The 23,643-nt window shown below is 44.1% G+C and overlaps 1 protein-coding gene across 3 annotated transcripts in view; it reads right to left on the bottom strand.

The window, feature by feature from the left end:
- SFMBT2 (Scm like with four mbt domains 2) overlaps nt 1-23,643 on the bottom strand; it is an 872,139-nt gene that overhangs the window by 166,484 nt on the left and 682,012 nt on the right. For all 3 annotated transcript variants that reach the window (XM_069229268.1, XM_069229271.1, XM_069229269.1), the window contains one exon: nt 15,731-15,773. In XM_069229268.1, the coding sequence (XP_069085369.1) occupies nt 15,731-15,773 (43 nt within the window). The remainder of the gene's footprint in view (nt 1-15,730; nt 15,774-23,643) is intronic.

The following is a 23,643-nucleotide window of genomic DNA, read 5'->3' as shown; positions in this document are numbered from 1 at the left end:
AGGCACTTTGCAAAAAACACCTCTCTTTTCTTTCAAAAATGTGGATGTGTCCACGTTGCGCTTTGGGGCGTTTCCTGTCGCGGGCGATAGGCCTACCCACACAAGTGAGGTATAATTTTTATCGGGAGACTTGGGGGAACGCTGGGTGGAAGGAAATTTGTGGCTCCTCTCAGATTCCAGAACTTTCTGTCACCGAAATGTGAAGAAAATGTGTTTTTTTAGCCAAATTTTGAGGTTTGCAAAGGATTCTGGGTAACAGAACCTCGTCAGAGCCCCACAAGTCACCCCATCTTGGATTCCGCTAGGTCTCTAGTTTTCAGAAATGCACAGGTTTGGTAGGTTTCCCTAGGTGCCGGCTGAGCTAGAGGCCAAAATCTACAGGTAGGCACTTTGCAAAAAACACCTCTGTTTTCTTTCAAAAATTTGGATGTGTCCACGTTGCGCTTTGGGGCGTTTCCTGTCGTGGGCGCTAGGCCTACCCACACAAGTGAGGTATATTGTTTATCGGGAGACTTGGGGGAACGCTGGGTGGAAAGGAAATTTGTGGCTCCTCTCAGATTCCAGAACTTTCTGCCACAGAAATGTGAGGAACATGTGTTTTTTTAGCCAAATTTTGAGGTTTGCAAAGGATTCTGGGTAACAGAACCTGGTCAGAGCCCCACAAGTCACCCCCTCTTGGATTCCGCTAGGTCTCTAGTTTTCAGCAATGCACAGGTTTGGTAGGTTTCCCTAGGTGCCGGCTGAGCTAGAGGCCAAAATCCACAGGTAGGCACTTTGCAAAAAACACCTCTGTTTTCTTTCAAAAATGTGGATGTGTCCACGTTGCGCTTTGGGGCGTTTCCTGTCGCGGGCGCTAGGCCTACCCACACAAATGAGGTATCATTTTTATCGGGAGACTTGGGGAACGCTGGGTGGAAGGAAATTTGTGGCTCCTCTCAGATTCCAGAACTTTCTGTCACCGAAATGTGAAGAAAATGTGTTTTTTTAGCCAAATTTTGAGGTTTGTAAAGGATTCTGGGTAACAGAACCTGGTCCGAGCCACACAAGTCACCCCATCTTGGATTCCCCTAGGTCTCTAGTTTTCAGAAATGCACAGGTTTGGTAGGTTTCCTTAGGTGCCGGCTGAGGTAGAGGCCAAAATCTACAGGTAGGCACTTTGCAAAAAACACCTCTCTTTTCTTTCAAAAATTTGGATGTGTCCACGTTGCGCTTTGGGGCGTTTCCTGTCACGGGCGATAGGCCTACCCACACAAGTGAGGTATCATTTTTATCGGGAGACTTGGGGGAACGCTGGGTGGAAGGACATTTGTGGCTCCTCTCAGATTCCAGAACTTTCTGCCACAGAAATGTGAGGAACATGTGTTTTTTTAGCCAAATTTTGAGGTTTGCAAAGGATTCTGGGTAACAGAACCTGGTCCGAGCCACACAAGTCACCCCATCTTGGATTCCCCTAGGTCTCTAGTTTTCAGAAATGCACAGGTTTGGTAGGTTTCCCTAGGTGCCGGCTGAGCTAGAGGCCAAAATCTACAGGTAGGCACTTTGCAAAAAACACCTCTGTTTTCTTTCAAAAATTTGGTTGTGTCCATGTTGCGCTTTGGGGAGTTTCCTGTCATGGGCGCTAGGCCTACTCACACAAGTGAGGTATCATTTTTATCGGGAGACTTGGGGGAACGCTGGGTGGAAGGAAATTTGTGGCTCCTCTCAGATTCCAGAACTTTCTGCCACAGAAATGTGAGGAACATGTGTTTTTTTAGCCAAATTTTGAGGTTTCCAAAGGATTCTGGGTAACAGAACCTGGTCCGAGCCACACAAGTCACCCCATCTTGGATTCCCCTAGGTCTCTAGTTTTCAGAAATGCACAGGTTTGGTAGGTTTCCCTAGGTGCCGGCTGAGCTAGAGGCCAAAATCCACAGGTAGGCACTTTGCAAAAAACACCTCTGTTTTCTTTCACAAATGTGGATGTGTCCACGTTGCGCTTTGGGGCGTTTCCTGTCGCGGGCGCTAGGCCTACCCACACAAGTGAGGTATCATTTTTATCGGAAGACTTGGGGGAACGCTGGGTGGAAGGAAATGTGTGGCTCCTCTCAGATTCCAGAACTTTCTGTCACCAAAATGTGAAGAAAATGTGTTTTTTTAGCCAAATTTTGAGGTTTGTAAAGGATTCTGGGTAACAGAACCTGGTCCGAGCCACACAAGTCACCCCATCTTGGATTCCGCTAGGTCTCTAGTTTTCAGAAATGCACAGGTTTGGTAGGTTTCCCTAGGTGCCGGCTGAGCTAGAGGCCAAAATCTACAGGTAGGCACTTTGCAAAAAACACCTCTGTTTTCTTTCAAAAATTTGGATGTGTCCACGTTGCGCTTTGGGGCGTTTCCTGTCACGGGCGCTAGGCCTACCCACACAAGTGAGGTATCATTTTTATCGGGAGACTTAGGGGAACGCTGGGTGGAAGATAATTTGTGGCTCCTCTCAGATTCCAGAACTTTCTGCCACAGAAATATGAGGAACGTGTGTTTTTTTAGCCAAATTTTGAGGTTTGCAAAGGATTCTGGGTAACAGAACCTGGTCCGAGCCACACAAGTCACCCCATCTTGGATTCCCCTAGGTCTCTAGTTTTCAGAAATGCACAGGTTTGGTAGGTTTCCCTAGCTGCCGGCTGAGCTAGAGGCCAAAGTCTACAGGTAGGCACTTTGCAAAAATACAGCTCTGTTTTCTTTCAAAAAATGGGATGTGTCCACGTTGCGTTTTGGGGCGTACCCTGTCGCGGCCGCTAGGCCCACCCACACAAGTGAGGTATCATTTTTATCGGGAGACTTGGGGGAACGCTGGGTGGAAGAAAATTTGTGGCTCCTCTCAGATTCCAGAACTTTCTGCCACAGAAATGTGAGGAACATGTGTTTTTTTACCCAAATTTTGAGGTTTGCAAAGGATTCTGGGTAACAGAACCTAGTCCGAGCCACACAAGTCACCCCATCTTGGATTCCCCTAGGTCTCTAGTTTTCAGAAATGCACAGGTTTGGTAGGTTTCCCTAGGTGCTGGCTGAGCTAGAGGCCAAAAAACTACAGGTAGGCACTTTGCAAAAAACAGCTCTGTTTTCTTTCAAAAAATGGGATGTGTCCACGTTCCGATTTGGGGCGTCTCCTGTCGCGGCCGCTAGGCCTACCCACACAAGTGAGGTATCATTTTTATTGGGAGACTTGGGGGAACGCTGGGCGGAAAGGAATTTTGTGGCTCCTCTCAGATTCCAGAACTTTCTGCCTCAGAAATGTGAGGAACATGTGTTTTTTTAGCCAAATTTTGAGGTTTGCAAAGGATTCTGGGTAACAGAACTTGGTCAGAGCCCCACAAGTCACCCCATCTTGGATTCCGCTAGGTCTCTAGTTTTCAGAAATGCACAGGTTTGGTAGGTTTCCCTAGGTGCCGGCTGAGCTAGAGGCCAAAATCTATAGGTAGGCACTTTGCAATAAACACCTCTGTTTTCTTTCAAAAATTTGGATGTGTCCACGTTGCGCTTTGGGGCGTTTCCTGTCGCGGGCGCTAGGCCTACCCACACAATTGAGGTATCATTTTTATCAGGAGACTTGGGGGAACGCTGGGTGGAAGGAAATTTGTGGCTTCCCCCAGATTCCAGAACTTTCTGTCACCGAAATGTGAGGAAAATGTGTTTTTTTAGCCAAAATTTGAGGTTTGCAAAGGATTCTGGGTAACAGAACCTGGTCGGAGCCCCACAAGTCACCCCATCTTGGATTCCCCTAGGTCTCTAGTTTTCAAAAATGCACAGGTTTGGTAGGTTTCCCTAGGTGCCGGCTGAGCTAGAGGCCAAAATCTACAGGTAGGCACTTTGCTAAAAACAGCTCTGTTTTCTGTGATGCGTCCACGTTGTGTTTTGGGGCATATCCTGTCGCGGGCGCTAGGCCTATCCACACAAGTGAGGTACCATTTTTATCAGGAGACTTGGGGGAGCGGTGGGTGGAAGGAAATTTGTGCCTCCTCTCAGATTCCAGAACTTTCTGTCACCGAAATGTGAATAAAATGTGTTTTTTTAGCCAGATTTTGAGGTTTGCAAAGGATTCTGGGTAACAGAACCTGGTCCGAGCCCCACAAGTCACCCCATCTTGGATTCCCCTAGGTCTCTAGTTTTGAGAAATGCACAGGTTTGGTAGGTTTCCCTAGGTGCCGGCTGAGCTAGAGGCCAAAATCTACAGGTAGGCACTTTGCAAAAAAACAGCTCTGTTTTCTGTGATGTGTCCACGTTGTGTTTTGGGGCATATCCTGTCGCAGGCGCTAGGCCTACCCACACAAGTGAGGTATCATTTTTATAGGGAGACTTGGAGGAACATAGAATAGCAAAACAAGTGTTATTGCCCCTTGTCTTTCTTTACATTTTTCCCTTCCAAATGTAAGACAGTGTGTAAAAAAGACATCTATTTGAGAAATGCCCTGTAATTCACATGCTAGTATGGGCACCCCGGAATTCAGAGATGTGCAAATAACCACTGCTTCTCAACACCCTATCTTGTGCCCATTTTGGAAATACAAAGGTTTTCTTGATAGCTATTTTTTACTCTTTATATTTCAGCAAATTAATTGCTGTATACCCGGCATAGAATAAATACCCACTGCAAGGTGCATGTCATTTATTGTCTCTGGGTACCTAGAGTTCTTGATGAACCTACAAGATCTATATATCCCCGCAACCAGAAGGGTCCAGCAGACGTAACGGTATATTGCTTTTGAAAATCTGACATTGCAGGAAAAAGTTACAGAGTAAAACGTATAGAAAAATTGATGTTTTTTTCACCTCAATTTCAATATTTTTCTTTTTCAGTTGTTATTTTCTGTAGGAAACCCTTGTAGGATCTACACAAATTACCCCTTGCCGAATTCAGAATTTTGTCTACTTTTCAGAAATGTTGCGGTTTCTGGGATCCAGCATTGGTTTCATGCCCATTTCTGTCACTGACTGGAAGGAGGCTGAAAGCACAAAAAATCGTAAAAATGGGGTATGTCCCAGTAAAATGCAAAAATTGTGTTGAAAAATTGGGTTTTCTGATTCAAGTCTGCCTGTTCCTGAAAGCTGGGAAGCTGGTGATTTTAGCACCGCAAACCCTTTGTTGATGCCCTTTTCAGGGAAAAAACCACAAACCTTCTTCTGCAGCCCCTTTTTCCCATTTTTTTAAAAAAAACGAAATTTTCACTGTATTTTGGCTAATTTCTCGGCCTCCTTCTGGGGAACCCACAAAGTCTGGGTACCTCTAGAATCCCTAGGATGTTGGAAAAAAAGGAAGCAAATTTGGCGTGGGTAGCTTATGTGAACCAAAAGTTATGAGGGCCTAAGCGCGAACTGCTCCAAATAGCCAAAAAAAGGCTCTGCACAGGAGGGGGAAAAGGCCTGGCAGCGAAGGGGTTAAGAGTAAATTATTACAGATTGGCGATTCAGAGGCTCAAAATGCATATCAGTAGCAAAAAGCTTCCTTGTCCTCTAGTGGGGAGCTGTTAGTTTTTTAAAATCTGGGTTTGAGGTCTTTGCATGAATAACGTTCCTGATGGTTCTAACTTTGTAACCTTTCATGGGTGTATATATATATATATATATCTTTAAAATTGGAGGATCCCCAAACCTCCATTTTATAATTACCTTTAGTTAGCCCCCACCCACCCCTAAACTCTAAAAATACTCTTACCATCCCATACCTCTACACATCCGTAGCTGCAAAAACACCCTTACTACTCTATATCCCTCCCCTAGACCCTAGAAACACCCTTACCACCCAATACCCTTACACACACACACACACACACTTTGAAAAGGCAATGCTTGGTAAAGGCATTGCATGGTAAATGGAAGTGAGGCAAGGGCATTACATTGTAATGCCTGCATTGTAAAGGCTGTTTCTCCCTTCAACTATTGAACTAATTGACACCAAATTAGGCAAAGACACTTTCCAGAGTAAGGTTTTAGTTTTATGGTAACTGTATTTTTCTTCTGGGATTTCATCCATAGCAAAGAGCAAGTATTTCTGTGGTAGTTAAAATGGAAATGCTGTTTTTTGAGAACCCCCATATGTGTTCCCCCACTTGACATGCTTGCATGTAGTTCAAAATATTAAGCATGCCAAATTAATCTTTTCTGCATGGGTTACTGCAGTTTTTTCACCCTTTTCTAGTACCTATTTGTGGCATTATTAGGACTTTGGCACTCATTACGACCCTGGCGGTCGGTGGTAAAGAGGCGGTAAGACCGCATACAGGCCGGAGGAACAAAAAATTGAATTATGACGGTCATCCGCCACTTCACCATTCCGACCGCCATGGCGGTGAAGACCGCTGGGCTGGAGATTACGGTCTCTAGCCCGGCGGTCGTCACTAGACCGCCGACGGTATCAGGACCCTGTATACCGCCATGGATCTCGGGTGGTTGGGAACCGCCATGAGATCCATGGCCGTAGGCACTATCAGTGCCAGGGAATTCCTTCCCTGGCACTGATAGGGGTCTCCCCCACCCCCGCCACCCCCCACGAATCCTCCCCCCACACCTCCCACCCTCCTGCCACCTCGCAAAGGTGGCACAACCCCCCTCCCCACCCGACCCCCAACATGCACATATACACACCCCTACACGCACACACACCCAACATGCACATATACACACCCCTACACACACACACACATACACCCCGACAACACATACCCGCACACATACAAACAGACATGCACACCGTCCGACCCGCACACATTTCCCATACACACAACACCCCCCGCACGCATACACTCACTCACACACCCCCTCTACACACTCACACCCCCATGCACGCACACAACACCCCCACACCGTCACCAGAACACCACCACACCGAATCATGGGACGTGATTCAGTGCGCAGTGTTCTGTTGACGTGGCGGTGGAGGTTGAGCAACCTCCTCTTTCCCGCCGTCCGCCAGTATGGCTGCTGACGGCTTTCTGTACGAAAAAGGACGGCAGGCTGCCAGCGGTCATAATATGCGGCGCATAAGACTGCCACCACTGGCGGTCTTCAGCACGGCGGTACCTCAGCGGTCTTGCGAAAAGACCGCTGAGGTCGTGATGACCCCTTTTGTGTCCCCGGACACTGCTGTACCACAGCACACATACTTTGACCTTAATATAGTATCAGTAAACTTGGCTTCAACCAATTGGTATATTTGGCTTTCCTGTTAGGTCATAGTAGACGGTACAGAAAATGCAACAGTGACATGGGAAATAAATGTTATGTGTTTTTACACACCCACATATATGACGAAAATATATGGCTGACAGAATCATAACTGTACTCTGCTTGGGCTGCAGTGTAAAGGCACTGCACTAACACATGGCAAGGAAAAGTGGTTTTGTAATGTAGGAAAACCTATTGTTATATATATACACAAGTCACACATTTGGGCCAAATAAGTCCACAAGGTAAGGTGCCTGTTATATAAAAAGGTGGCAGGGGTGGCTGGATTGAAAAGTGCACCCTCATGCTAACTAACAGGCCTAAAAGTTATTTTATAGTGTAGTTTCATTTTCTATAAGACTAGCCTGGATATTATTAAAATATAGAACATAGTCATAGAACCAGGATCCTGGGTAATTTTACAGCAAGGAAAAGAGGACATGCTTCACAAGAGGGTGAGAATCTGTGAGATAATAGTTAGGTTGGGGTGACAGATTTTCTTTAATACTGGCACTTGCAGAGGATAAATCTGGCATCTCAAACACCAATTCATGAGATGATTCCTGGACCTGGGAAGGCTATGCCTGAAGAACAGGGTCTAGAAGAAAGACAACTTTTGGTCCCTCTGCTCTTCAGCCATGTTCTGTGCCCAACTACATGCAGTCAGACAATCCCTGCTGCACATGGTCCAACATGCCAAAAAAGGCTAAACGCTCTTGCACACATGCTTCCGCCATGCACACTGGGGATTGAGTAAAGGGCCTGGCTAACCCATAGAGCACATAGGTTTCATGAATTTGTTCAAGTAAAGAATAATTTTTCTGCTCTTAAATAAATTTTCTTTTTTATGTAAATTTAATTGCAATCTTTTCCTGGTGTTTTAAATGTCTTTTCAATAGATTATCTTTTTTCTGGAACTTACGTATTCTATAAGCCTGACAAAGAAGATTTAATGATTTTATTTAGATCGAAGGTAGTGCAGAAGTGAAGAGATTCCTCTCCTATTTTCTTGATCTGAGAATGTTCCTTTTTGTACTTAGTGCAGCAGGCTACAGGCAACTTCAACCCAGGATGAGTGTATTTTTCCTGAGCAAGCAGGAATTTAGCAGGCAATGTTTCTTATTCATCGTCTTCTTGACGAATTCACTTTACTTCAGGGTGGGAAAAGCCAATGGGATAATTGCTCATAGACACTTTATCATTCACATGGCACAAATTAATAAAGACCTCGGTAGCCCCGTTGCAAAACGTGATTGCACAAAGTGCAGATTACTGTGCCTGCAATCACCTTTTTCTCACCTTGTGGATGAGTAAATTATTTCTACTCTAGGGACTCTGTGGATAAATGTTTATTTCATCTAGACATGATTTTTATTTCGATGACTATCTTGAACTTCTTTTGAAGGAGGCTGTGAACTGAAGCCTGCTTTTTTCTAGATCTGCTGACTGAAAATTAACCTTTTAATGTTATTGGCATACACTGCACTGAATGTCCTTCTCTTTTCAGAAACTGACACACAATGGTGCCTAAATGAAGGCAGGTTTCGTGTTTCTCAACAATTAGATCATGTTTTCTGAAGTTAGTTTAGTGTGTAACCAATCAGAAGGTGGTGCTTAAGGACTGATGTATCCTCTCTTGGTCTTAGTGCTTCTGGACTGTGAGTTAGTTTTGTGGGTTAAATAGCTGTCATGCAATTGCAGAGGTGGAGTTTCTGTTCAGAGTATATATATCATTACTGTTTATGTTTATTTAAAATCATTACAATTTACAAGAACACTAAGCACATTTTGCCACAATGACTAGATATGATCGTAACTATTAAATTGAATTCAGTTGATAAAGCAAGGGGTAAACTCTTGACTGGCTAGTGTCATCAACATTAAAGAACATACTTTAAAAACTACATTGACAAGTGACAAAATGGAAAAGGCACTTTAATTGCAGCAATATGAAGTTAATAGTGTAAATAGAATATTTGATTACAACTGAGCAGCAAATATAGCAGCTAATACCTCAGGGCAGCCCTTCCACAACACAGAGCCAGTTGAATAATCGTCAGAGAAGCCACCATCTGATCGGCTACAACGGGAATGGTCACAAGTTGTCTCTCATGGATAACAGTGCAATTGCTAGTAAAGTGCTAGTGCAACGTTAAAATAGCCATTTTGGAACAGAGGAAGCAATGGAATGTCTCTGGAAGAGAACACTGCCTGGATTGCTTCACACAGAAGTCCTTTATTGTGGTGCAGTGTCGCATAACTAATCAGGTTTTTGAGCTAATATCCTGATGAGCAAAGGGCATAGAACTGGAACTCTCAGCAGGTGATTTAGAGCGCGTTGCAGAGCCCACCTGCCGAGCCCCTAGAAGACTGAACTTGGTGGACACAATGAGGACAAATTTCTTCAGCAAAATGTTCAGAACCGTAATATCAGGATTTAGAAAAACAATGTTAGCTGGCTGGCCAGTTCTGACTCCCACTCTATTCCACTCTTTCAGTAATCTAGTCCTGCATTCATCCATCAGTGCTGAGCAGAGGCATACGTTGTGTTTGAAGAATTCATCACCACCGCTGCAGCTCCTACAAGCTATGTCCTCACTTGGGCAATGCCAGCTGGGTAGATGTTTCAGGAATTGTCACTCCGCTAACCTTAGACCCATTAGTCTTGCCTTTAGATAGATAGAATATGTGTAAGAAAGGTATGATTCTGGTACTGCTGGCTGATGACTGGCCAAGGATGTGTGCGTTTCGCAAATAGTGCTCTGTCTGAGTGAAATGACCAGAGGCATATGCATTTTGTAATACTCATTTTACAATTTGTGTAATTTAAGTTGCTGCTTTAGAGATCTTTTGCTGAGAATCCTCAAAGAACTCACTATATCCTTGAACTAAGCCACCGCAGCTGATTTCTGACCATAGTAATGCTTCCAAGCTGTCAGCCTGGGCCCTCTGTAACTTGTAGCACAAACTAAGATTGGCACCGGCTGCCCGTTGATCTGGAAGGCCAAATTCGAGCCTATTCTGAGCGGCAGATGAAAACTTTAGAAGACGTAACTGTTGCTTGTGGATTTTTAGAACAAGTTCATTTAACAAGCTATTGTCCACACCTAGGGCCTTTTAATGAGTCTTGGGGTCACTCGACCGCCAGACTCCCGGTGGCGATCAGAACCACAGCTGCTGTGGCGGTTTGACCCCAAGGTACACCCGTCTCCTCTGGGATCGGTGATCCTGATGAGTTGACGGTGGGTGCAGGTTGCAATCAGCTAGCCAGCCATTTCATGGCGGTTTTACTGCCATGAAAAGGCTGATGAGAACATGTGCAGGGGGCCACAGGGGGCTCCTGCACTGCCCATATACTTGGCATGGGCAGTGCAGGGGTCCCCCTGCCTGGCACACTCGCAATACTCACTGTCTGCTCTGCAGACAGTGAGTATTGCGAGGGTGCCGGTGGCAGCATTGCCGTCTGCTCAATTACGAGCCGGTGACAATGCTGCTGCCACTTTACTGCTAGGCTGATGGGCAGAAACCTTCCGACCTACCCGTCTGCCCAGTGGGAAAGCCATAATAGGTCCGGTGGGGAGGTTGCCGCTACAGTGGCGCCCACCCTGGCGGGAGTTTGGCACGTGGTTGTTCCCATCTGCCAAACTCATAATTAAGTCAGTAGTAAAATTTCCCTAACATAGGTTAATGAGAGAGAGATTTTGGCCCTCATAACTTCTAGTAGTGGAGCGAGGCTTGGACCCAATAATGACCTGGATAATTTTGGTAGTGTCACCTGGAAGGTCAATGCTTTTCCCTCATCTTATTTTCTTTGCTTCACAAAGTAGCCACTGGTGTCAGTGTGAACCCCTAGGTACTTACAATATTGATCCAACACAATTTTGTTGCCACTGTAGTGCCAGCCTCCTCCCCTATATTTTTTCCTACCAAATGTTGCAACCTTTGTCTTCTTCAGATTCCCCTCGAAGTTATTAGCAGCTGAGTAAGTGTACAATCGGTCAAGTAATCACTGCAGTCCCACTCTTGTATTGCTAAGTAGGGCTAGGTCATCTGCATACTGCAAATTGCTAATCAGAAAGCCAATTACTTTTGGGGGGTGAGTGTTGATGACATCGAGTGACTGCAGTAAATCTCTTATGAAAAGATCAACTAGCAGAGGTGCTAACACACACCCCTGCTTCACTCCTCATACTGTCAGAATTTTCCTGGAAAAGTGTGCGCCATCCCGCAATTTTATGCATATCCACATATCAGTGTGCTACTGAATTATAGCCTCAAAGAGCTTTATAGATATTTCCGATTTCTGTAGTTTAGACCACAGAGCTCCCCTTGGTACTCAATCAAATGCTGCCCTGAAGTCTATGAAGCAACAGTGCATCAAGGATTTTGAAGCTATTGCTTTATACATCAGTACGGTTATAGCCATTAAAGTAGTTAATGTGCCTGAATTTGCTGTAAACCCTGTCATGCAATTGCAGGGGTGGAGCTTCTGTTCGGAGTACTGCAAATCCAAACATGAGTACTGCAATCCCCTTCAACTTTTTTTCAAAAATTGTGATTCCAATGAGAACATATTTTAATGTTGTGTGTGGAAGTAGGAGTAACCTAACTAGCACTAAAAAGTCACTGCTGTAGTATTACATTTTAGTTTAAGTTTTAAGTTTTGTAGAATTTATGTTTCCTGTAACCAGCAGCACAACATCATGGCGTGCCAGTCCTACAGTTATTTTTTAGGGTTCATAGAGAATCTGTGAATTCTTGTGGACCACTGCAGAGGTTTTACTGGTTCCAAGGAATGTATAGATCTACATTTATTGGTTTCATTGCACAGATCATTCTTCATATAAACCAATGAATGAGGGAGAAAGAAGCTGTCTCTAAGGTTCACTCAACTTCCTTTGGCCAAATACTAATAACCAAAAGAAGTGAACCCTCATACAATATCATTCCAGGTCCTCTGAGAGCTTTCTCAACAGACCATCCACCATGTATTCTATCCTCAACGGTGACTGTTACCATCATGGGGAGATTTCGTCAGTAGCATCATCACGAGGTCTCCATTCACTTGAGTATCCCATTATCCAAATGAACTGAAGGTTATCTCAGTGAGAAGGTAAGTGAAAGAATATGAGTTCAAATTACCTCATATCCTAAATTCCTATTTCTTAGTGCCCATAAAAAGGATAAGGGTAAGATTAAAAACAGGTGAGGCTGTGAGGATCAGCAATGATTCCTGTACAATTAAAATGAAGGTCTGACACGGCCACTCAGGGTCCATGGCTTTCATCAGGACCTATTGTTAATTAGATTATCTGCAACTTTCAAGCAATCACCAAATGTAAATATGATTTGTGGTTCAACTAGTGCCATAACATTGGGGGTACAGAAGGGAATCTCAATTGGAACTCTTCCTCCATCCCACAACAGGAAAAGACCTCTATTTTTGGAGAAGCTATCAAAATCTTCCAAAGATCTGTAATGCCCTCCTGATCCAAGTGAGAAATAGGTCCTCCTACAGGATCCAGTTCTTCTTCCTGACAAAATGTCCTCAGTCTAAAAGGATTCTAACTTTGTGGTGTCGGAGGCCCATTACTTATACCCATTTCTGCCTCTGAAGTAGGCAAACTTCCAAGAGAAGTCTTTGTAGTGCACAAGACTCTGCAATTTCCCTGACATGGCCCACTCCAGGGGGTTGGAGACTGCTTTGTGTAGGAACATGCAAAGCCCTATTCAGGTGCAAGTGTCGGCTCCTCCCAACACTCTAGTCCAGGAAGACCCATCAGGATATGCAGGGCACACCTCATTTCACTCTGTGACTGTCTAGAGTGAATTCACAAACAGTCCGACAGCTGTCAGCCTGAGCCAGACATGTATTCCACAGCCAGGCAGAGACATAGAATGGTTAAGCAAGAAAATGTCCACTTTCTAAAAGTGGCATTTTCAAACTTACAATTTAAAAACCAACTTCACCAAAATATGTATAATCTAAATGTGAGTTCAGAGACCCCAAACTCGGAATCTCTATCTGCTCCCAATGGGAAATTACACCTCAAAGATATATCAAGGCAATTCCCATGTTACCCTGTGGGAGAGATAGGCCTTGCAAAAGTGACAAATGAATTTAGCAGTATTTCACTGTCAGGACATGTACAACACACTAGGACATGTCTTACCTTTTAAAAACACTGCATCCAGCCTAAAGGGCTGCCTTGGGTCTACCTTAGGGTGACTTATATGTAGTATAAGGGAAGGTTTGGGCCTGGCAATTAGGTGCACTTACCAGGTCAACATAGAAGTTAAAAACTGCACACACAGTTGGCAGGGTGATACATGTTTAAAGGGCAGCTCCTGTGGGTGGTTCAATCAGTGCTGCAGACCCACTGTGTGGTGCACTATACTAGGGACTTACTGGTAAATCAAATATGCCAATCAAGGAGAAACCAATTACCAATACCACCAAGAAAAAGAGCACTTTCACTTTAGCGCTGGTCAGCAGTGTTAAAGTGCCCAGAGCTCTAAAGCCAGCAAAAAAGAAAGTCAGAACAGGATAAAAAACAGAAGGTCAGAAGCAAAGAGACAGCAGAAACCCTGCAGAAAGGGCCATTTCCAACAGGTTTTATGACTCCTGCAACCCACTTCAAAAAATGTTTGAACAAATTATAGCTATGAACTTTTCTCAGTCCTTTGCTTGCCCAACTCATTGAATCGGTCACAATCAAATATTGTTTCCTCCAAGGATGCAAACCTTACAGGTGAGGGAAGCTATCCACTAAGATAGACTAGTCATATACTAGCCATCATTCTCTCTCGGTCACGATTGCACTGTCATCCTCACACTGCCTAAACAGGAGCACATAAACATTAAAATATTGTTAAAATCAGATTAACAAATGACAGGTACTTCCTAGAACCTAAATGGAAAACGATTTTTTCTGTGATCCTTGTTTACGTACTATAGTTTCTGAGCCTTCAGTTTCAGACCTTCAACATCGAATAGTAGTATGCTGAGGGGCACATAGTGGGGAAAAGGATCAACCCTGTAATGACATTGGAGGGAGGGAGCACATCATCCCATGTCCGTTTCTGTGGCATTTATTTTAATTTGCCTTTATTATGTTCGCCGACTCTGTAATGCCCTTATCCGGTTCCTCCTCACCTTAGTGAAGTGGTCGTAATTATGGAGTTAAATGTATGCAGGATTTGAGAATGTAGGCTTGCACTTTGAACCTACATTCAGCATAGTTATGGTAAAGCTTTACTTACTGCCACTTTCCAATTTGCCAAAGCTCAAAGCAGCAAATGAAATTACGGCTCAATAAAACAATAATCATTTTCTTAGAAAACACTGCATTTCTATGTGCGCTTAGCATAGCATAACAATAGCAGTGTTACTCTGAGCAACGCAGCTGGTTTTGTTAAACACAGTGTAAACTCCCATAGATTGCGGAGTTAAAAAGACAGTGAGCGCACGTGCACATTTATGAATAACCCATAGCAATGCTTTAGAAGCCTCACTTAAATCTATAACTCGTGACATTACAGGCATGAATTGTCATTTACGTGTTCAGCCAGCTGTTCCGAACAGCGCTGGAGTCTAAGCCTGTTCCGTTTGGCAGTATGACGCCTGGTGTTGGCACATTATATGAGTTAGCACCCTATGGGCCTTATCACTAAAATGAGCACTGAAAGTACTTATTTAAGACAGGTCTCTGCCAAGTCTTTGGTTCACTCCAGTCTTAAATAGTTGAAGACCTGGAACAGAGCTGTTTTTCCACTCCAGTGGGTAGCAAATGGTTCCTTGTCACTAGAACGTTAAAGGCACGTTCCACGTTTGGCCTTAAATGTAACAGCATTTGCTGACATACCGAAATAAACAACGGATCACAACACACTAACAGACACAAGCAACATAACATAATTAAACCATAACAGCGCCAAACAAAAGCACACTTCAACACAACATCACACTGCGATAGTCAGCATAAAAACACAGTACAAAAAGCAACAGAATGTGTCACCTCCACAGCACAATGCCATACAGCAAATATGCACAACATTCCTGTCGCACATTACCACTTCCAGAACCTGCCTGCATAATATAAGAAGGTGACATAGCACCAGTGAAATGTCTCGTTAATAAGGTTCTCCGTGTTATTCCTAGCAAGGTGCTTTGTAAACAAGGTGTGGTTGATAAAGAGTTTTATGTCAAACGCGAAACTTGTCTGAGCTGATGGTGGCAACTCTCCTGGGGAGATTTTTACACTGCAGAGAGCCACTGCAGAGAGCCAAACAAAATGCAGCATGTCGGCTCTGTGCAGCTGCTAATGTAGAATTGTTAACATTTGCACCTCAGCCGCTTTCATTCCTGTCCACCGAGCATTACTGCCTAGCTCTTAGACGCTCTTATCCCAGTATGTAGATCACCTTGGAGGTAAATTGTCTCACCCTGACACACAAAGACATTGTTTTGACAGATCTCTCTACATGCAGCAGAGTCCTTTTTAAGCCATTAGCATTTTGATGTGTAGCATAAACTTACTGTTTTTCTGGCTGCACAACAGCAATTTTTCTCGTCTGCTGCACTGTGGAACAAGAAACACATTTCAAATCAAGCAAAATATAAGTGACATAGACATATTGAAATTATTATGATGTAACTGACTGACTGGTTCATTTATTGGTGGTAAAAGCCTCGCCTGAATGTGCATTGTTAAAAATAACATGGATAGCTATTCATCACACATTTAGGTTAAATTCTCTGGGGCTACGCATTTGAAAGTGGCTTGCATCAAACTTCATCTGCTTGATTTCACTGATTTATAGAACTGAAATTCAAGTGTACGAGAGCAAAACGACATATATATGTTCACTGGCATGGCCTGCACTGTAATTGGTCTCCCTTATTAATCCCTTTGTCTTTGTATGAATTGAACTGCAGGTTATAGCAAAGAGTCTGCAAGTTTGCTGTTACACAACAGTCACGTGACTTCAGGCTGCAGAGACAGGATTAAAGGCCTCAGTGATGAAACAGACACCAGAGGTATTGTACGTAGTGCTATTGGAGTGACGTGCCACGTGGCTTGATTTGTGCAGGTTACATTTATGACTTCAAGCTGGTGGAGTTTCACAGTCTGACACCCGTTACAAGTTGTGCTCGTTACTCCTCGTATGTACGTACGTATGTGTGCCTGTATTTATTAATTTAGTTTTTTTTTATACAGAACCAGCAGGTTGATTTCTGACTAATTTCTAGTGATGAAAAGGGGTCTTTGTGATATTGTAGGGCGTGTGATAGGTTTTCCACATTTGCGGAACAGTCAAAAGAGAACGTGGGTGGAAGGAAGCAAGAGTGTGTATTTTATTTCCTAGCAATCATAGTGTGCTAACGCAGTGTATTAATAAAATTATTTATGAGTGTTCATGTATTCTGAATAAGTGATTTGTGTGGAAAATATAATAAGGTAGAAAAATAATGCACACATTTGAAAATGTGATTACGATGCGTGGCCGCCAATGTTCACATACTTATTAGTAGAATTAATATTGTGAAATGTTGAATATATGTTTGGCTAATGTAGTAATACGTCATGTTAAGGGTTATGATTATGCTCTAGCTTTATTAATTGTGGACCCTAACTCAGCAAGGTCTTGGCCTAGTTGCCAGGCCTCATGTCAAAATTATATTTCTTAATGTCTAATAAAATGGCTGTCCTAAAGAGTTAAACTGTGATTTTCCATTTTGCATTGTTTAAATGTGCTCATAGTTGAAGTCTTTTCTCATGAGAACCAAATGATAGAAGATGCTGTTCTTGCTATTGTAACATTTTGTGTGTAATGTGTGTGAGCCTGATTTTCTCAGGAGAACAATGGAGATACTGACAGGACTTGAAGCTGCAACAATATTGTTACCTGACAAGACGGATGATGAGGACAATGAAGGACAAACCAATCAACAACATGTGAACCGAGTAATTGTAGAATTCATAGATTTGGATTTTTAGCTTTATTGGACAAAGTGGGAACATGCGATTGACTGACCATTGGGATTAGGGAAATCATTTAAGTAGTTTTAATTTAACAGAACTGCACGGTAAAGTGATAGCTCTTCTTGCCCATTGTGCATCTTGACAAGAGAAGTGCTTAACTTTAATGCTTAAAGACTTTGCTTTTTTTAACTTTGATTTTGAATCCTGATGCCTTTCTGATCGACTGATGTCCTAAGGACAAAGACTGACTCTGCTTGCTGATCCACATTGAGGATAGGTATTATAAATTAGACTGTTAACTATCATGTGCATTTCTTTTCCTTTCTAGGTACCAATTTCACTGTTTTGATAGAGCCACAGTTAGATGTTTTTCCAAATTTGTGTTGTTAAATTATTTTGCATGAAGCCCAGCATGCTGATGCTAATCTGATGGTAGTTAAGGATCATCACTAATGAAATTATGCTAATAGGGAATAATGCTTGATGAATTTCTCTGCTGAACTTAAATGTATGTAATCACTTTGACGCAGTTGACTTTGTTATTAATTTGCAACATAACCTTAGAATGTGTTGTAGTTCAAGCTTTGATTAGATTATGTTTCTTCAGCCGCTTTGGACAGCCAACATTGTTTCTATATGTGTTTCGTTTGATTTTGAGATTAATCTACTTGACCTTAGCATTGTTAATATGGGGAAATAAATGTTCTAACTGTTACTAAATGGTGTGGTTATTCATGACTGAAAGGTCATGGTGTGTGACAATTACTGACTCCATTGATTATTGTTGTTATTGATTGTTGCTGATTATTGATATTGTGTATTGATTATTGATTATTGATCTACATGTACTGGAGCTATGGTGAGAACATCTTAATTACGAGTCAAAAGGTTCATCGACCTATTCGCATCCTCTTGTAAGTTTACTTATTAAGGTCAGACGTGCTAACAAGTGCAATACCTCAAATTGAGAGAAGACATGTTGGGTGGTGTTTATAATCGGTATAGGTACCTATGGATGCAGGGGGTAAAGGTACCACTATAGTCCAGATATACCTCTATGAGGCATATCTTGCAGCTGCATATTTGGTATGTGCTTTAAGGTGGAGCCATAGGTCAAGGATCATGACAGGAGATTTCTGAAAAAATAGTCAGGTTGGAGCAGTTGGCGGAATCTGCATTACATTATAAATCAGAGGTTGACATGGTTGCCAAAACAGAGATCTACACGCAAAAGGCGTGGTCTACATTTAACAGAACTCTGATATCAACTATTATGTGAAGAAGGAGAGCAGGAAGTGAAAGCACCACAAGGTTCCTCCGGCCTATCATTTGCAGAATTAACTCAGTGGGACCAGAGGAGGAAGATGAGAATGTTGGCTGCATGACTGATTCTTACTGCTTCCATGTTGAATAGCTGCACTGTGAAAGTTGCTACTGCAGGATCAGACGACCCCATTGAGTCCCTTGTATCTAAAGTTCAACCTTTGAAAGAAACATCACCTAAGTGTATTTGTGGCTGTTGGACCTGGATTTTTTGACAGGGTAATCCCCAAACTTTTTGCCTCCTTCCTCCTATTTTTTCTGACCTGTTGTTGTTGGCTTTTGAACTCTGGGCACTTTACCACTGCTAACCAGTGCTAAAGTGCATATGCTCTCTGTGTAAATTGTACTGTTGATTGGTTTATCCATGATTGGCTATTTGATTTACTTGTAAGACCCTAGCAGAGTGCACTATATGTGCCTAGGGCCTGTGGATTAAAGGCTACTAGTGGGCCTGCAGCACTGGTTGTGCCACCCGCTTCAGTAGCCCCTTAACCTAGTCTCAGGCCTGACATTGCAAGGCCTGTGTGTGCAGTTTCACTGCCACTTCGACTTGGCATTTAAAAGTACTTGCCAAGCCTAAAACTCCCCTTTTTCTACATATAAGTCACCCCTAATGTGTGCCCTAGGTAACCCCTGTGTGGGTAAAAGGCAGGACATGTACCTGTATAGTTTATATGTACTGGTAGTGTAAAACTCCTAAATTCGTTTTTACACTACTGTGAGGCCTGCTCCCTTCATAGGCTAACAATGGGGCTGCCCTCATACATTGTTGAAATGGCAGCTGCTGATCCGAAAGGAGCAGGAAGGTCATATTTAGTATGGCCAGAATGGTAATACAAAATCCTGCTGACTGGTGAAGTCGGATTTAATATTACTATTCTAGAAATGCCACTTTTAGAAAGTGAGCATTTCTTTGCACTTAAATCTTTCTGTGCTTTACAATCCACGTCTGGCTAGGTTTAGTTGACAGCTCCTTGTGCATTCACTGAGACACACCCCAAACACAGGGTACTCAGCCTCACTTGCATACATCTGCATTTTGAATGGGTCTTCCTGGGCTGGGAGGGTGGAGGGCCTGCCATCACACAAAGGACTGCCACACCCCCTACTGGGACCCTGGCAGACAGGATTGAACTGAAAGGGGACCTGGTGCATTTCTTAGCCACTCTATGAAGTCACCCCCACTTCAAAGGCACAATTTAGTATAAAACAGGGCCTCTGCCCTACCTCATCAGACACTTGCTGGAGAAGAAACCTGAACCAGAAACTACATCCTGCCAAGAAGAACTGCCTGGCTGCTCAAAGGACTCACCTGTCTGCTTTCTACAAAGGACTGCTGCCTTTCTGTTGGCCTGCTGCCTTGCTGAACTCTTGTCTGGCTGTAAAAGTGCTCTCCAAGGGTTTAGATAGAGCTTGCCTCCTGTTCCCTGAAGTCTCAGGACCAAAAAGACTTCTCTTTTTCATTTGGACTCTTCGTGCGAAGAAAGTTTTGACGCACAGCTTGCTCCGCGGCGAGAAAATCGCCGCACACCGACGTTGCTCGACGCGACGCATACGGGGCGACCGGAACTTCGACGCACGGCCTCGCATGGACAACGCCACCCGAATTCCAGAGGGAAAATCGACGCAACGCCTGCCGTGAGAAAGAAAATTCCACACACAGCCTCCTGGAACAACGCGCAGCCGGAAAACAAGCCGAAGAATCCACCCACAGACCCTGGGACATCTGGTAATCCTGCGATCCATAGAAGGAGATGGTCCGCGTGCCGGAAAACGACGCACGTCTTCCACGAGTGAAAAATAACAACGCAAGTCTGTGTGTGAAGGGGCGCAACCGACGCACACACCATTTTTCCTCCCATAGGACGACGCACGTCTCCCCGCGTGAAAAATAACGACGCAAGTCCGTGTGTGAAGGGGCGTAACCCACGCACACACCATTTTTCCACGCATCTCCTCTTCTGCGGCCCTCTGCTCCACTCCAAACCAGGTACTTTGTGCTTGAAAGACACTTTGTTTACTTTCTAAAGACTTAAGACCCTTCATATCACTTTTTAGTGATATCTTTACAAATGCATATTGCATCTTTGATAGTTTTGACCTGCAAATGCCCAGATAAATATTATATATTTTTCTAAACACTGTGTGGTTTATTTTTGTGGTGCCATATTATGTTATTGTATGATTTATTGCACAAATGCTTTACGCATTGCCTTCTAAGTTAAGCCTGACTGCTCAGTGCCAAGCTACCAGAGGGTGGGCACAGGATACTTTGGATTGTGTGTGACTTACCCTGATCAGAGTGAGGGTTCTTGCTTGGACAGAGGGTAACCTGACTGCCAAACAAATACCCCATTTCTAACAGTGACCTTAAAAACTCAAGCTGCTTGGTATAATTTGAAAGAGTTGCAATTCAAATTGCTGACCAACACACACAAGGCTCTACACAACCAAGGACCTGCGTACATTAACCACCCCCTCAACATCCACCAACCATTGAGAAGACTACACTCTGCCTCCTTTTCACTTGCCCATACTCCCCACATCTACTGACGCAGGAGTGGAGGACACTTCTCTCACATCACAGCAAAAACCTGGAACAGAACCCCCACGCAACCTTTAGACCATCACCTCACTTCCGGAATTCAGAATGGCCCTCAAGACCTGGCTGTTCAAATGAGCCTCTGGGACTTGCATTGATACCATTTCGGGTGCTTCGCCAAGCTTTATAAATCCTGACTGATTGATTGACTGAGAGTCTGAGAGAGGGATTGCTACAGTCATTGTCTGCTGTGGGCTATCTTGGCAAATAACCCGGACATTAATAAAGTTTCTCTTTGTGGAAGATGCAATCTACACTCCGAACAGTGCCTAAAATGAAACACCCGTCTGCTCAAACTGAACTTTGAGAATGGGGAAGTGACCTCTTCATAAAAGATGAAGTGGGGGAAGTCTTTAGACATGAATTTTATTTAACTTATCAATAAATATTTTACAACCAAGGTTTTCTTCCTCATTTATATATATTTAACCCATGCACATCTTATTCCACATACACCCAGCTTTATTATAGTTCAAACCTAGAAAATTTTAGGCAGTGAATTCTATTGATTGAAAAGCAGACGCTTAGGGTGCAAGTTGTGTCCTGGAATTTGTAATTCTGTAATTTTTCAGCCGTAGAGTACTCCTGTGAATCATATATGCCTTAAGCTCTCTCACAGGCAAACACTGTTCCAGTCACCTTTATACAATGAGCCATTGTAACACCAGTAATAGCTGCACAGAAATATGTTCAGCTCTTCGGTATGTTATGCAGGTACACTCACATCATGATTCCGCTTAAGTTGTGTATGAATAGTGTCTGTGGGGTTGTTAGAAATGGGGTTTCTGGTTGGCTAGAGTATGCACCTCAGCCAGGCAGAACTTACCCACTCTAGTCAGGGCAAGGGAGTTACATGTTCAAGATAACCCCTGCTCACCCCCTTGGTAGCTTGGCACGAGCAGTCAGGCTTAACCCAGAGGCAATGTGTAAAGCGTTTGCACAACACACACAACACACGTGACGCAAACCCCCCACAAAGGAAACACAAGACCAGATTATATGAAAATATACTGTATTGTACACAAGGCAATTATCAGACCAAACATCACATATCAGTACTATTCTGATACCTTAGCAGTTGTCAGAACGTTACACATTAGTTACTCTGCAACCTAGCAGTAGTCACACATAACACACAGCTTACTCAGTATTCTGCAACATAAGCTCTAGTCAGGAAAACACGTTATTACATCACAGCACTTGTCTTAAGAATATCATAAAATGCCCATAGTAGGAACATTAGAAAACATATGGCAAGTTAGAAAAACATATTAGCAAGCATGTCCATAAAAGGAACATTTGCATACACATATGTAAAAACATCAAACGCAGGTAGGTAATATATGAATTAAACAAAAGTCTGTAGAAAGAACTTTGGATTACAACTATATTGGTCCTTTAAACAGTACCTGGTTGGATGAAGGCACCTCCAGTGCCTAGAAGGTGAACAATGGGGCCCCCGGCGCTCCTATGTGCAAAAAGGGGGCCTCCCTTATACTCTGGGGTCAGAGGAGGGTGACATGCACCTCCTCTCTTTTATAGACAGGCCCCTCCGGGGACTGTGATTACTGGGGGCCCCCCAGGGCCTCAACCGGCCCTCACAAGGGGGGCCAAAGCCAGCAAAAACAACTTAGGGCAGGAGGGGGGCACCACGCACCCCCTCCGGTATAATGACAGGCGTCTCCCGGGACCCGCGATCTCTGGGGGCCCCCCCGGGTCTCCACTGGCCCTTCCACCAAGGGGGGGGGGCCCACAATAATGCCCGTTTTACCTAACAGCAGAAAAGGAGCGTCCTGCTCCTAATGCAGAGGCCAGGGGGAAGGGGGCACTCCCCGCGCCTTACCCTGGTCCTGCCGTGAAGCCACAAGATCGGACCCCTCCTGGGGCCCGAGCAGACACTCGCCTGCACCTGATGCGGTGCGCGAGTGTTCTTCCAACTTCCAGGCCGCTGCGGTGATCTCATTTAAAGGGGGACAATGCAGCAAGGAGCCTACGAGCTCCCAAGGCTCCATAAGCGCGCTGCAATCAGCGCTATGGCAGCCGCAACCACGGAGAAGCACCCCTCGTGAAGAAATGGATGCAGGGGTCAGGGATCACAGCACCCTGCCCCTGGGGAGCAGAATCATAAAACAAGGTCCTCAGGTGGAGGGCCCAGCTACAGGCCAGCACAAGGGAAAGGCAGCAAGTGGCAAGTCCTTCACAGTGACCAGGCAGGTCACAGGTCAGCACAGCAACAGCAGTCCATGGCGGTTCCTGGTGAGTCCTTTCAGCCTTTGGTGTCCAGTTCCAAGATGATTCCAAGATTCTCCAAATTGTGGGGAAAATTCCCATGTACTTATATTCAGTTCTTACAGTGTTTTACAATGGTAGGGAGAGGAGGTTCCAGCCAGTTACAACTGGTTCTGGGAGTGCCCCCTCTCTCCTTTCAGCACAGGCTCCAAACATCAGTGGTGGGTTAACAACCCTATTGTGTGAGGCCAGGGCACAGTCTTTACAAATGCAGGTGTGCCCGCCTCTCCCTTCTCTCAGCCCAGGAAGACT

The sequence above is a fragment of the Pleurodeles waltl genome, chromosome 4_1, assembly GCF_031143425.1.
Source record: "Pleurodeles waltl isolate 20211129_DDA chromosome 4_1, aPleWal1.hap1.20221129, whole genome shotgun sequence".
Taxonomy (NCBI): Eukaryota; Metazoa; Chordata; class Amphibia; order Caudata; family Salamandridae; genus Pleurodeles; species Pleurodeles waltl.
Note: the sequence above shows the minus strand (reverse complement) of the source record. Positions and strands in the feature narration are given on the sequence as shown.